The sequence below is a fragment of the Atractosteus spatula genome, chromosome 5, assembly GCF_055471065.1.
Source record: "Atractosteus spatula isolate fAtrSpa1 chromosome 5, fAtrSpa1.hap1, whole genome shotgun sequence".
In the NCBI taxonomy this organism is placed as follows: domain Eukaryota; kingdom Metazoa; phylum Chordata; class Actinopteri; order Semionotiformes; family Lepisosteidae; genus Atractosteus; species Atractosteus spatula.
This window is the reverse complement of record NC_142710.1, coordinates 65239242-65252747: the sequence shown is the minus strand read 5'-3', so window position 1 is coordinate 65252747 and position 13506 is coordinate 65239242. Positions and strand designations below refer to the sequence as shown.

The 13506-nt window shown below is 56.5% G+C and overlaps 1 protein-coding gene across 1 annotated transcript in view; it reads left to right on the top strand.

The window, feature by feature from the left end:
- Positions 1 to 13506, top strand: part of sema3b (sema domain, immunoglobulin domain (Ig), short basic domain, secreted, (semaphorin) 3B) — a 37719-nt gene that overhangs the window by 12878 nt on the left and 11335 nt on the right. Inside the window, exons 3-8 of the mRNA XM_088917396.1 lie at positions 2440 to 2597; positions 4219 to 4281; positions 10819 to 10938; positions 11160 to 11253; positions 12494 to 12613; positions 13242 to 13384. Of these exons, the coding sequence (XP_088773522.1) occupies positions 2440 to 2597; positions 4219 to 4281; positions 10819 to 10938; positions 11160 to 11253; positions 12494 to 12613; positions 13242 to 13384 (698 nt within the window). The remainder of the gene's footprint in view (positions 1 to 2439; positions 2598 to 4218; positions 4282 to 10818; positions 10939 to 11159; positions 11254 to 12493; positions 12614 to 13241; positions 13385 to 13506) is intronic.

Sequence of the window (13506 nt, the reverse complement as noted above, 5' to 3'; positions counted from 1 at the left end):
ATCACGGCGCTCCGCACTCGTCCACTGAGCCTTTTTTTCCAGCCGGCGCGAGGCCCCAACCCCCCCCTCCCCTCCTTCCTCTCCTGTTCCATCTGAAAGTCCGGGTCGTTCCCCCGAGGTGACGTCATCGGATGGAACGCGGATTGTTTTCTTCGGCTCTGGAAAAAAGCGTCTGGACGAGACGGGCCGCTCTTTCAGATGAAATAACAGTCATCTCACTTACAGCTTATCCAGAGGAGCCAGGAGAGAGACTACCGGAAGTGAGCTGTGGTGCGGAGAACTGCTTCTGCACTTTCTCTTGTGGAAATGCCTGCTGCCTCCCAGTAAGCAGGACGGGGACGTGCTCGCCGGAGTGACGTGCGTGGGCAGTTGCAGAGCTGGGCCTCGAACCAGGGACCCTGTTCCAGCAAGCCTCTGACCTTTGACCCTGTCCACCCAGCCTCCTGAGTGTGAACTGAGTTCAGTGACCCAGCGCATCTCTTAAACAAAGCTTGTCCAGGCTTTACCGAGGGATGACCGAAGCCCCAGCAGTTCAAAACTAGATGGAAAAACAAAAGAGCTGATTGGTGACATGGGTCCTGGGATTTTTCGGGTGCAATATTTTGCCTTTTTTCCTTGCGTGAAGTTTACTCCGCTCGTGTCATTTGCCAGACATTGAAAATCCAGAGTTGGAAGGAGGTGGACTCGTTTCCCTGCGGACCTCATTTCAAAGAAGGTGGGGTTGCAGTGAGGCCTTCTTCTGGGAGTGTGTGTATGTGTATAGGTGTGAAAATGGAGGCCAGGGTTTGTACAGTCCACGCTCACAGCCCGTTTCCCCGGTGACACACACGCCCTGTTGCCGTGGCGATACTGCTGCACATACCAGCATAGGCTGCTGCATATGGAGGGCCCCTGGATTCCACTGTGTCCACGGCAACTGAAGAAGACAGCTGGTGAAGATGGGGCTGCAGAATTGAGGGTGGGGGGGGGGAGTGGGGGTGAGGGACACAGAGAGATCAGGAAGGCGAGAGATGGGAAGGGGAACTGAATGACAATGTGGACCACTGTACAGGACTGCACTGGAGGAGCACAGCCAGGACTGAGCGAAGCAGATCCAGATTCCGATATGCACCTGCGGTAGAAGTCTGGTGCATCGGTGTCCTGACTGATGCAGTACGTGAGTTGATAGAGAACGGTGCGGTAAAATGAGTGAGCAGAACTAGATCTGACAGCATTACCGGGCCTCAGAATCATCTAGAAAGATAATCAGGTCGGATAATTTTAGTAGCATTCCAAGGGCGTGAAGCTCATTTAAACCTCAGCTGTATAAATAAGACCTACGGTACTCCCGTGTCTCTGACATCTCCTGCGCTGTTGTGACTTCGTGGGGGAAAGTGTAAGAAACAGGTGTGGCTGGTTTCTCTCCGCAGTGCCGGGCCGCGCGGTCTGGCCCTGGCCTGTGAAGAAAATTGCGGTTCGGGATACGGCACAGGTGCACGCGGGAGGCGGGGACTGATTCCTCGGCGCGCTGCTGTCGGGAAGGCCTCGCCTCCTCTGGAATCCGCTCCGAGCCCCGTCTCCAGGCGCTGTGTTTGTTTGGAAAGCGACAGGCGGCCTTGCGGCACAGCCCGGTGACGTCTCTGGGAGTTAGGTGGCTGAGTGTCTGTTATCAGCTGAGCTGCGCGGTCGAGATCGAAGGTCAATGCTGCGTGTCAGGTGACGTGTTGTTCTCAGGCCGTGCCCCTGGGATTCCTTCCTGTGCGGCAGTTCGGCATGGGCTGTTGGGGAATGTCGCGTGACTGGGCTCCTTGTCCTACTGCTGTTGCGCTACTTTAAGGGTGGTGAGATAAGTGGAAATGCAGTCCAAGAACAGGAGCCACTTCTCTACACAAAGGAGGGTGGAGGTCTGGAACGAGTTGCCCAGTCATGGCTGTTGAAGCCAATATGTGTGATAGCCGTGTTGATGGGTTTGTATCCCTTCTTATGTTCGTGAAGTGTTTAGGTCAATACTCTCTATTTAGGGAAATAATGGCAATAAAATTAAACTTTACTTCAAACAGTGCCTGTGATGGACTGGTGTCCCATCCGGGGCATAACCTGCCTTGCCCCTGTTGGTTTCCGGGATAGGCTCCGGCTCCCCTGCAACCCTGAATCGGATAAAGGGGTTAGAAAATGTATGGACAGATGGATTATATAGCACCTTTAACAGCAATAACGATGATTATGCTGTTAATTAGAGGGTGCACAATGTCTGATGCCCTTTCCTCTTCATCCTACTGATCTGCTCAGCTTCTGGTCAAGAACAACTGGATTCCAATGAGGTCTCCCATAGCGAGTCCAATAGGAAGTCTCCGTAGATACTGTAGGAGGTCTCCCTATTGGGCCTGACTATCCGGGACAGAGCGCGGGTTCAAGGCGAGGCCCTGCTGTGCTCATGGGGTGCCTGCGCTGTCGTTGCAGAGCTGGCGGCGGTGCACGGCGTGCGGAGGTTCGAGCTGGAGCGCTCCTGCTCTTTCGGGGCCCTGCTGCTGGACGAGGAGCGCGGGAGGCTCTTCGTGGGTGCCAAGAACTTCCTGCTGTCGCTGAGCCTGGACAACATCGCCAAGCAGGAGCACAAGGTCAGCACACAGGGCGGCGCTCTTTCCCCTGTTAGTCCCAGCCCAGGCTGGATTGGGTGCCCTTCGCCCTGGGAGGCGGGGATGACAGGGTGGCTGCTCGGTCCGAGCTGCGTCCTGGCAAATATCTGGGGATCCCTGATGGTGGAAGGGGTGGGATTAATCTCGGCTGGCCTGTGGTCACCTCTCCCCCTGCCCTTTGACCTCTCGAGTGCCGCTGATGAATCTGACATACATCCGGCACGTCTTCCATCCTTGCGAAGGGGAAGGCCTGGGAGGAATTGTCAGAAAGGGCACTTAAATAAGGAAAAGTCCCAGGAGGATCAGTTCAAGGACACTGCATGTGACAGGACCGACGTTGGTCCACAATTCTGACAAACCCCAGGGCAGCTGAGGTTAGTGCAGGCAAGGTCTACTGCAGCTCAGGTGCTGCGACGCTCAGCTCCCAAGTTGTGCGTCAGATGAGAACGTTTTGGTCTTTAACGCGCAGGAATCTCGCTTGCTTCTTGATTGAGAGGGAGAGCAGTCAGGCTGGCGAAAGGTGGAAGCCGATTTCCTCTCCTGGGTTTTCTGGGCCGGTTCAGACAGCAGGTGGCTGGCGTGACATGCGGCCCTCCCTCCGGCTGGGACCTGATCTCGGATTCCTGCAGATCCTGTCTCCTTCAGGGACAGCGTGCCTTTTTCCCCGACATTCCCACGTTGTGTGGCATGGTCCACCGTGGACTCGGGCTGGCTGGTGGTGGCACAGGGGCCCCCAGCCCGCCCCGGCAAGGGGCTCTCAGGGTGCTGGGCCACTTGGCGCCCGAGTGTTCCCGCTGGAAGCGAGGAAGACGGGACGAGGTCAAGGACCTTCAAATCAGTTCAAGTCTCCCCCTCCTGTCCCCTCCCTCTGCAGAGCGTAGCCCAGCACGACGCCCCCTGACCCCCACCCCTCAGTCCTGGCCATTCCTCAGACTCCTGTCTGGGCCGGACCCCTCTTTTCTCCCAGCGCTGTACTGTGCCGGGGGTCTGATTTTTTGTTTTTGTCCTGGATTCATTTTTTTCTTTTTTTTAGCCTTTTTTAAAAGAAAAGCGTATCGGGACACGGAAAGTCCTGATGTCCAGTACTTCTGAACGCCAGGCGCCCGCAGGTGTGGGGGGGCGGCACCATTGGGCTGTTGGACTCCGGGAACGTTGCATGCCTTCCACGCTGGGGAGAATAGAGAGAGCGTCTTGGGGGGGGGGGGGGGGTGGGGCACGCCACTGCGAGGGTCCTGCTTCGTGGCGCCCCTTTAAAAAGATTTCGCCTTGAAACCTTGAGCAACAAATCAAGCCAGTAAGGGGTTCAGTTTCAGAACGCGGCTGAGACTCAGGCCAGGACCTCTCTCATACCTCCCTGCTGTTCCAACAGGAAAGAGCTTGACGATCTGCAGCAGCTCTGCCAGCCACTGACCTTGCAGACCCACATGCTGTCCCCTGGGGGCTCTGTGCCTGCGTGTCCCAGCGCCCCCCTTCCACGCCCCTGTCTTCATCCTGTCTCCCTCGGGGCAGGACGCGTCTGGTGACCCCATACCTGAAGCAGACAGGGGCCATGTGCCGGCCTGCTTGACCTCTGACCTCCCGCCTGCCTCTTTTTCTCCTGCAGATCTACTGGCCGGCCCCTGTGGACTGGAGGGAGGAGTGCAACTGGGCGGGGAAGGACATCAACGTGAGTACCGGCGTGCGAGGTTTTCAGTGCTGCCCGGTGAGGGCGTGGGGCTGGCTGGACACGGGAGCTTTTAAAGCCGACCCTGTCCCATCGCACGGGTCGAACTATCTATCAGCTCTCGAACCCGCTTGCTGCCCCAGTCTGACAGCTGAAGGGACTGGGAGGGCTGGCGTTTTCGGGTGATGTGCTGAGCTGGGAGCTGGGAGCTGGGAGCAGGTAGTATCCTGAGTGGGAAGAGCCGAGTGTCTCCGGCTGGGCGGGTCATTGCTCCGGGGTGATGAGGACGAGTTCAGGAGCGCTCGGCGTGAGACGGCCCTGGACGCCTGGGGCCGTGTCCTCTCGGATTCCAGCTGGGGGGCTGCACCTTCCCCATCTTCCCATTCCATTGGATCCCTCTGGATCCCATTGTGGAATGTCTCTGGGAGTGGAGCCGGCCAGCACCTTGATGAGTTCATTGAGTTGATCAATCAGTTTCGGAGCCAGTTGTGTGGCTGAGCTGGACCCCTCCAACCTATGGCCACGAGCTACGTTCTGGTTTCTTAAAAGCAAGAAAACATCTCACCCACAAGCGCAGCCGAATCTATGGTGTCGCACAGCATCCTAGACTCCTCTGGCGCCCTCCCGCTGACAGGGCTGGAGGAGATTCTGAAGCGCAGGGAAACTGCTCTGCTTGTGTGAGTGTCTGTCTGCGCAAAACGTGCCCCGTTGTTTTGAAAACGGACTGCTGTGGGCAGAGGCTGTGAGGCTGGTGCCCCTTTATTCTATTCACGGTGCACTTCTGAGCATGTGGTACAGGAAGTGCCGAGAGTGCGGCCCTGTTTACCTCATGATGCCAGGCCCCTCTTTCAAACGCATGTGGCACAGCCCGTGAAAGACAGCACTCGCACCTCTGGGGTCGGCAGCGGCACTTTCTGGTGAACTGGAAAATCATTTTCATGCTGCGCGGTTGAATTCCACAACGGAGCTGAAGATGGCTATCTGAGTAATGGCATTTCCACCTTTAATGGTTGCGTGTTTAGTGTGCAGTTACTGTATCTCGGCATTCGCAAAACAAACAGCAGCGCTAACCGTGATAATCACACGGCTCTTAGGGAGCTGGTACGCTGCCTGCACTGGGGTTTTTTTCAGATTTTCTGAGGCTTGTCGGTTCTCGTGCGACGTGTGGACTCAGTGTCGCAGTTTCACTCGCGTGCGTCCTGGTTCTCGGGGCCTGACTCGGATTTCACTGTCTCTCTCTTTGCTGGCCGGCCGGCGTGCTGTTTCAAGGGCGGCACAGGAGTGGCCGCAGTCACCAATCGTCTGTCCCACTCTGCTCCTCCTGTCTTCCGTACCCCTGCAAGGGAAAGACTGCGGTTCTTTTGGAAGGTCTGTGCAGGTTGGGGGGTTGTGTCTAGGGTTTTCCGCATCACCCCCCCCCCACCCATATCTCTCCATTAGGACGCCGGGAGGCAGAGACTGGGCTGCTTAGTCCAAAACAGAAAGGCCAGGCGAGGTGTTCGCTAACCCGTGGAGTTTATCGTTCTTGGGTTACACTCCCACTGCAGGATAAACAGAGCCGATCGCATATCAAAGACGTGGGAGGCAGGGGAGGGGGGGTGATCACTCGTCCAGATGACAGACGGACAGACTCGTTTACTCTCTCGTGTCGTCGGTCGCTGAGCCGCTGACCGACTCCCTGACAGATTGAAATAGCACAGTTCTGAATAATAAGAACGCCAAAAATAATAGTAACAATAAAATAAGGAGGCATTTAGCTTTGACTTCAACACCTGCAGCCGCTGAGAGGGCGGGGGAGAAGCAGCAGTCCGAGTGCTGGCTCGTAGACGGCCGAGGCCAGGGACAGTCCTGATGGTGGTGAGGCAGGACAAGGGGCAGGAGACTGGAACAGGCGAAGGGAATCGGGGCTTACCCCAATATCAGGGCCCCCCCGACCCCCCCAAATGTCCAGCTGGTTTGTCCGCCCCAGCCCACGAACAATGACCCCAGCCTGGATTCGAACTTGCAGGACAGGGGGGTCATGAGCTTCCTGAACACGCCTCATAATCCACGGAGAAACACCCCCCCCCCCCCAAAAACAAGACCACCCACTCAGTAAGCAATAAATTGCACCAACTGCATGAGAATAACTGATCTCTTTCCCGAGCCCGTGTGTGTTTGGCTGGGAGAGGGGATTCGGGGACACAGAGGAAGCTACATGGCTCCTCAGGTCCTCCCTGCTGCAGCTCAGCTGCTGTAGAGAACAACGGGCTCCATTCAGACCTCGGGCCTGGCTCGCGTTTCACCTGAAGAACGCTGTCTTGTGTGCTCGCTCCAGCAGCCACATTCTTGTCAGGTTATGCCGATCTGAAACCCGTCTCTTGCTGAGCTCTCTGCGTGCCAAATTGCTTCTAAGTCCTTGGGTTTAAAACTCCGGTTTGTGGCACCAGCTCGGTCTAGTTACTGTGTTTGTGGTGTCCTGCCTATAAATATTCCAATTGTCCAGTTTTCCCCACGAGATTCCTGGGACCGAGATATAACCATTTTCCTTCAATGTGGTCGTCTGTTGAAGACCCTCTCTGTAGGATCCATGATATAAAGCTCCACCAGATACTGGTGAGGCTGTGTCTGCTCCTTTTCCTGCTTGGTGTTTTGTCTCTTTGGAGTTGCGTCCTGGGGCAAGGCTGCTCTCTGTCAGTGGGGTGGATTCTGTGAGGCAGGTGAGTGGCCTGGACTCGTCCTCACCCGGAGAGCGAGCAACACCCCCTCCCAACAAGTCAGGCAGTCTTGCCCGGCACAGAGAGGCAGCTCTGCCTGCCCTGACGGGCCCCGTGTCTTAAACACTGCCCAGGATTTACAGAGCAGCGCTGGCTCTGCTCATTTCCTTCCGGTTACGGAGAGAGCAGCCCAGGGCGGTCACCTGCTGCCGTCTCCCTCCTCTCCCTTGCTGTTGGACACCTGTCTCCAGCCGGCCTGCAGAAGACAGTCCCAGGCTTTGGCCAGCTGTTTTGGCTCGCCTCAATCCCTCAGCCCCCCCCCACCTCCTCCTCGAGTGGAGCCACAGTGGAATTTTGCCTCCTGAGCTTTCTCAAGCGCTCTTGGGAAGAATATCTCGCGTCTGCATTTATAAATATATTCGATGATAAACACTGGTCACTCAGTCTCTGAGTTTAACCATTTTCTTGGTTAAGTTTTCACACACACACACACACACACACACACACACACAGCGCCAGCGCAGCTCCAGAGCTGCTGGCCTGTAACTCTCTGTGCTGAGAACGGACGCTTCAGGGATCAAGGCAGGCGGCACCACCTGCCTGGCTGGCTGGATTGCTGGGGGTGTCAGCTGACCACAGCACTGGCGCCCCCCCCCCCACAACACTCCCAGAGAGAGATTGTGTTCAAGCCCCCGGTGCCTGACCTTAATTACTGTGTGGTGTGTGAGCACCGCGGGCGGAGAGCCTGGAAAAGGTCATTAATCAGATTGTGTTGCAGGCACGCTGGCTCACACAGAGGAGTAGTCTTGATTTCACGTGACCCCCCCGCCTTCCTCCGCTAGCATGGAAACCTCAAACCAGTCGATCAGTGTCGCTTGGTATAGAGCCTTTCCCTCCGCTCGGCGACAGAGCGCTTTACAGATTTCGGCTGCCGGTGATAAACGAGTACAGCGGACCACTGGGCACAGAGGCGGTTTGTCCAGCCCCACATCAGGGTCTTTCTAAGGTTTTTTTGCACGGGTGGAAGATAAAAATATTGTCGCCTCTTCTTCTTCTGTTCTGCCTCCGGATAAAAGCCGGCCAATCTCTTTTTTAAGGAACATCGTGTTGCTATTTTTGCACGCATTGCTCTAGAATTCTCATTCAGGGTTTTCCCACTCGCAGTCAGACTGGGAGCTCGTGGCAGGGAGTGACGATGCCGCACTGATCCCTGGGAGTGTTATCGACTGGGGTGGGGGGGAGTGGGCCGCCTGGACCTGGTGGCCTTGGGGCTCGGGCACTCTCTGGTACCGCCCGCCAGCCTGGGCGTTTTCCAGCTGCCTACTGAATGAGCCATCCGGGTTTGGGTCACATCCCGGCCTTCCAAGCACGGATTGGAATGAACATTAGAAACATTAGAAAGCAAAGCCGTGTCCTTTTGACTTTTTGCTGTGTGATCTCCCTGTTCAGGGAATGACGGAGGTGCCAGCTGACCGACTCGCTTCCTGGGGGGGGGGCTTCTGGATTTTGGTCCAGCCCGGGTTGTCCACTAGACAGCTCACCTGACTGTCGCCAGAGCCAAATACGAGGTGTACCGGACTGCTCTTGCGGCCTTTTTATGGTTGATTCCTCAAAAAATGCGCACCAGAAAAAGCCAAACCAAACCCGGAAGACACCCGCCGGTCTCTGCTTGACCCGAGTCCGGCATCCCTGGAGGGCTCCCCCTGACGCTCGGAAGAGCTCTCGGGATGCCCAGGGAAAGGTCTGCGTCCGTGTGGGCACGCAGAGGGCTCTGGGAGTGGAGGGGTGAAGGGGCGTGCCTGGCCTTGATGTGGGGAGCGTGTCGGCCCCCGGACTGGGTGCTGCTGGACCCCCCCGAGCCCACGCTCTCCCGGCGGGTGAACGACTCCCCCGTGGGCTCTTCCACGGAGCCGCCACATCCCCGCGCGCGTCCGTGCGCTCGGCGCTCGGGGAAACAAAGCCCCAGGATTGGGGCCGGCGGTCCTGGCCCGTGAGCGCTGACCCGGCCGCAAACAGGGCTCCGGGACCTTGGGCAGCGAGGAGGGGGTCGTGAACGAGGGCAGTGCCGAGCGAGAGACGTGAGAGAGGCAGAGAGAGAGAGGCTGTGGAAGGGGCAGCGTGATCGTCTGCTCGGGCTGGGAGAGGGATTCCCAGCCGCAGGGAAACTCGATCTGGGGGGGACAGATGTTTGCGGTTCAGGAGCTGGTTTCTGTGGTAATTCCAGCTGGCGGAACGAATTGACAACACTAATGGAGGAGCTGGGGGGGGTCTCCTGAGATAATTCCAACACAGAACGGAGGAACAGCTGGTCAGGAGCAGGGGCGACCCCCCCCCACCAACTGGAAAGGAGAGGGGAGGGGTCAGGTTCACTTGGGGTCGTTGTACAGTGAGGCACTGTGCATGGAGTACTGCTGTGTCAGTTAGCAGTTATTTTAAATCCATTATCAATTAGGATGAATATTGAGTGAGACAGAGGTTTATTGGGTGATGTGTGTTGTGTATGGTGTTGATCCCTGGATGTGTGATTCTGTGTAGTATAGAAGATCAGTCACTGTGTCTGTTTTTCTGAGTTGTGCGTAGAGGTGATCTGTGTGTGTATGTGGTTTGTGTAGAGCTGGTCTGTGTGTTTGGGTTGTGTAGAGCTGGTCAGTGTGTGTGTGGTGTGTGTAGAGCTGGTCTGTGTGTGTGTGGTGTGTAGAGCTGGACAGTGTGTGTGTGGTGTGTGTAGAGTTGGTCAGTGTGTGTGTGTGGTGTGTGTAGAGCTGGTCTGTGTGTGTGTGGTGTGTAGAGCTGGTCAGTGTGTGTGTGGTGTGTGTAGAGCTGGTCAGTGTGTGTGTGATGTGTGTAGGGCTGGTCTGTGTGTGTGTGGTCTGTGTAGAGCTGGTCAGTGTGTGTGTGGTGTGTGTAGAGCTGGTCAGTGTGTGTGTGATGTGTGTAGGGCTGGTCTGTGTGTGTGTGGTGTGTGTAGAGCTGGTCAGTGTGTGTGTGGTGTGTGTAGAGCTGGTCAGTGTGTGTGTGATGTGTGTAGGGCTGGTCTGTGTGTGTGTGGTGTGTAGAGCTGGTCTGTGTGTGTGTGGTGTGTGTAGAGCTGGTCAGTGTGTGTGTGGTGTGTAGAGCTGGTCAGTGTGTGTGTGGTGTGTGTAGAGCTGGTCAGTGTGTGTGTGATGTGTGTAGGGCTGGTCTGTGTGTGTGGTGTGTGTAGAGCTGGTCAGTGTGTGTGTGGTGTGTGTAGAGCTGGTCAGTGTGTGTGTGGTGTGTAGAGCTGGTCAGTGTGTGTGTGTGGTGTGTGTAGAGCTGGTCAGTGTGTGTGTGATGTGTGTAGAGCTGGTCAGTGTGTGTGTGGTGTGTAGAGCTGGTCAGTGTGTGTGTGTGGTGTGTGTAGGGCTGGTCAGTGTGTGTGTGGTGTGTGTAGAGCTGGTCAGTGTGTGTGTGTGGTGTGTGTAGAGCTGGTCAGTGTGTGTGTGGTGTGTGTAGAGCTGGTCAGTGTGTGTGTGGTGTGTAGAGCTGGTCAGTGTGTGTGTGTGGTGTGTGTAGGGCTGGTCAGTGTGTGTGTGGTGTGTGTAGAGCTGGACAGTGTGTGTGTGGTGTGTGTAGAGCTGGTCAGTGTGTGTGGTGTGTGTAGAGCTGGTCTGTGTGTGTGTGGTGTGTGTAGAGCTGGACAGTGTGTGTGTGGTGTGTGTAGAGCTGGTCAGTGTGTGTGGTGTGTGTAGAGCTGGTCTGTGTGTGTGTGGTGTGTGTAGAGCTGGTCTCTGCTCTGTGTTTCCATGGTGAAAGTCTACTCCACTGTTTCTGTGCAGACTGTAGAGGCAGCCTCCCCTAACGAGCATGTCCCTCTGTGTTCCAGGCCGACTGTGTGAACTACGTGAAGGTGTTGCATCATTATAACCGCACTCACCTGTACGCCTGTGGGACGGGGGCCTTTCACCCCACCTGTGCGTTTGTGGAGGTGGGGCAGAAGATGGAGGTGAGCCCCCGGGAGCATGGCTGACTCTGAGAGCCCCTGTATTCCTCCCCCCTCCCCTCTGCTGGGACAGCAGGGTGCTGCTTGCACAGCTTCTTGTAAAATTCGATTTTTGTGAAACTTGCTTTATGTGCGTTACCCTTGTATCATCTTGGCGCTCGCTGCGTCTGACCCAGCGGAGCCGCGACACCGCCCCCTGCTGTAACGTGTGTCCCTCTGCCCAGGACCATGTGTTCCGGATGGACCCCTCCAGGGCGGAGGATGGGAAAGGGAAGAGCCCCTATGATCCCCGACACCAGGCCGCCTCCGTACTGATCGGTGAGTGTCCGTTGTGGGAAGGACGTTGCAGCCTCGCCACACTCGTTTTCCTGGAAGGAATCTCCTTAAAAAAATAACTAAAATGAGGCTCACCATAAAGAACAAGCTCAGGTTTTAAAAACATCACCCACTTCTTGTTGTCGTTTGATCACCCATCGGCACACTCCTTCGCGGCCAGAGGGAGGGGCTGGTAGCTTGTAGCTCCTCCTCGGAAACCTACAGCACCAGAAATGCCCGATGACTTCATCAGCACTTGCTGTCACAGCCGCCAGGGAAAGGGAGATCCGGAAATGTTTTGCAAGGCGTTGGGAAGGTGGCTGCTGAGGTGGCTGTCCTGTGCACCCCTGCACTACGCTTGATTAAAACTGGGGTTCGGGGATGCACCCTGTCAGCTGTCCTGGGCGTGCTAGCAGTGAGGACCCCTGAACCCTTCTGAGCATTTAGCTGCAGAGTCACCCAGTACAAAGGAAACAAACACTGTATTCCAGGAAATTAGAACTAGAAGATCCCCTGTCCTGTGGCCAGATTTTGCATCAGAATTCAATTCCAGTGTACGAAGACGTCAGACGGCCTGTGGGACTCTGCGCGTGTGTGAGCTGCTTTGACAAAGACAGAGTCTGGCATGCCTTCTCTCTTGCATGCGGAGGAGTGTCTGGAAGAACAGAAGAGCTCCAGTAACCCGGGCCGGGGGGCACATTCCCAAGGGGCTGCAGTACATTTACTGCTGCTGTTGCCCTCTGCCTGCAGGGGGGCTTGTGAGTGGACCGCAAGCGTTCCGGTCAATATACAGTCACAGTCTCCCCGCCGGCTCGTTTTCCTCTGAGGGGCACAGACCCAAGACCGTAACGTGCTTCAGCGTCTCTCCGAAACGAAGTCCTGCTTTATCAATTCGGCTGAGTGAAACGCATTTGAGCGTAGAGCTTGCTTCAGGCGAGTGGACTCACAGAGCTGTGGGGCTGGATGGGATACCGTGCCTGACGTGCACTTTGAAGGGCTCCTGAGAGACTGTCTGTGCGCTGGAGTTTCTGCACCAGCTGTGTTGGTCAAGGGCGGTCTGGGAGGTGAGCTCTCCCCCTAGTGGTGGAGGATAAAAAAGGGATTTTCTTGTGCAGTTTAGCACAACGTCACGTTCTGACTGCAAAACCAAGCAGGTGGGGCAGGGAGAAATAAAGGCGGACAGAGTCGTTGAGAGTGAAGTGTCATCAGCTGGTCTGATCCCCTGCGGCGTGCTGTTCCCTAGGCGACGAGCTGTACTCCGGCGTGGCCACGGACCTCATGGGCCGCGACTTCACCATCTTCCGTAGCATGGGTCAGCGGCCCTCCATCCGTACGGAGCAGCACGACTCACGCTGGCTCAATGGTGAGAGACCGGGGCAGGGCAGGGGCGGGGTGGGGACGGGCGTGGGCTGTGGGGGCGTGGCCTGGACAAAACACGGGGTGGAGGCGGGGCACAGTGGGGGCGTGTCTTGGGTGGGGGCGGAGCTAAGTGGGGGCGTGGCCAGGAGCCTGGCAGAGGAGTTGAGGCCCCGTCTGTGACGCACAGCTGCTGTGTTTCCATGCAAACTTTGTCATCTACTGTACGTCACAAATACACCTGAGATCCCTGGGATCCTTCCGAAGGAGCCGCTCAGGCTGTTCGGAAGGTCAGGAGCCTCAAGAACCTTACAAGCCCTGTGGCTTCCTCACTGGGGGGGGAAGGGTGGGATGAGGAATCTGTGCAGCCCTGCATTAAAGCCGATGCTCTAGTTAAGGGGACGAAGTCTTCCACTTCAGTCTTAGGGCTTTTTTACAGCCTGCCCCTGCAGGACACTCAGGCTAGAGAAGAACAAGTCAGCGTGCCTTGAGGGAAGGAGGGGGAAGCTATAAGCTAAATCCGTCAGCACTTTTATTTCTAGTGTTTCTGTGAGCTCCTAGTCATCTCTGAGCTGTTGCATATCAGAATGTTCCACTCGTACCCTGAAACCCACTGTGTGCCATGTGTGTGACAGAGCCGAAGTTCATCAGTGCCTTCTGGGTGCCTGAGAGCGAGAATCCCGACGATGACAAGATCTTCTTCTTTTTCCGGGAGACGGCGGTGGAGGGCCAGGGGCTGGGCAAGTCGGCCTACTCCCGGATTGGACAGCTCTGCAGGGTGAGCAGCCAATCGCAGCGCGTTTCCTTTGTGCCCTTCTGCCACGGCTGCCTGAACACAGTCCAGGGTTATTTAAGGACAGCCGCGCACATTACAGCCCTGCTGGACCTCCTGTCCAAGCC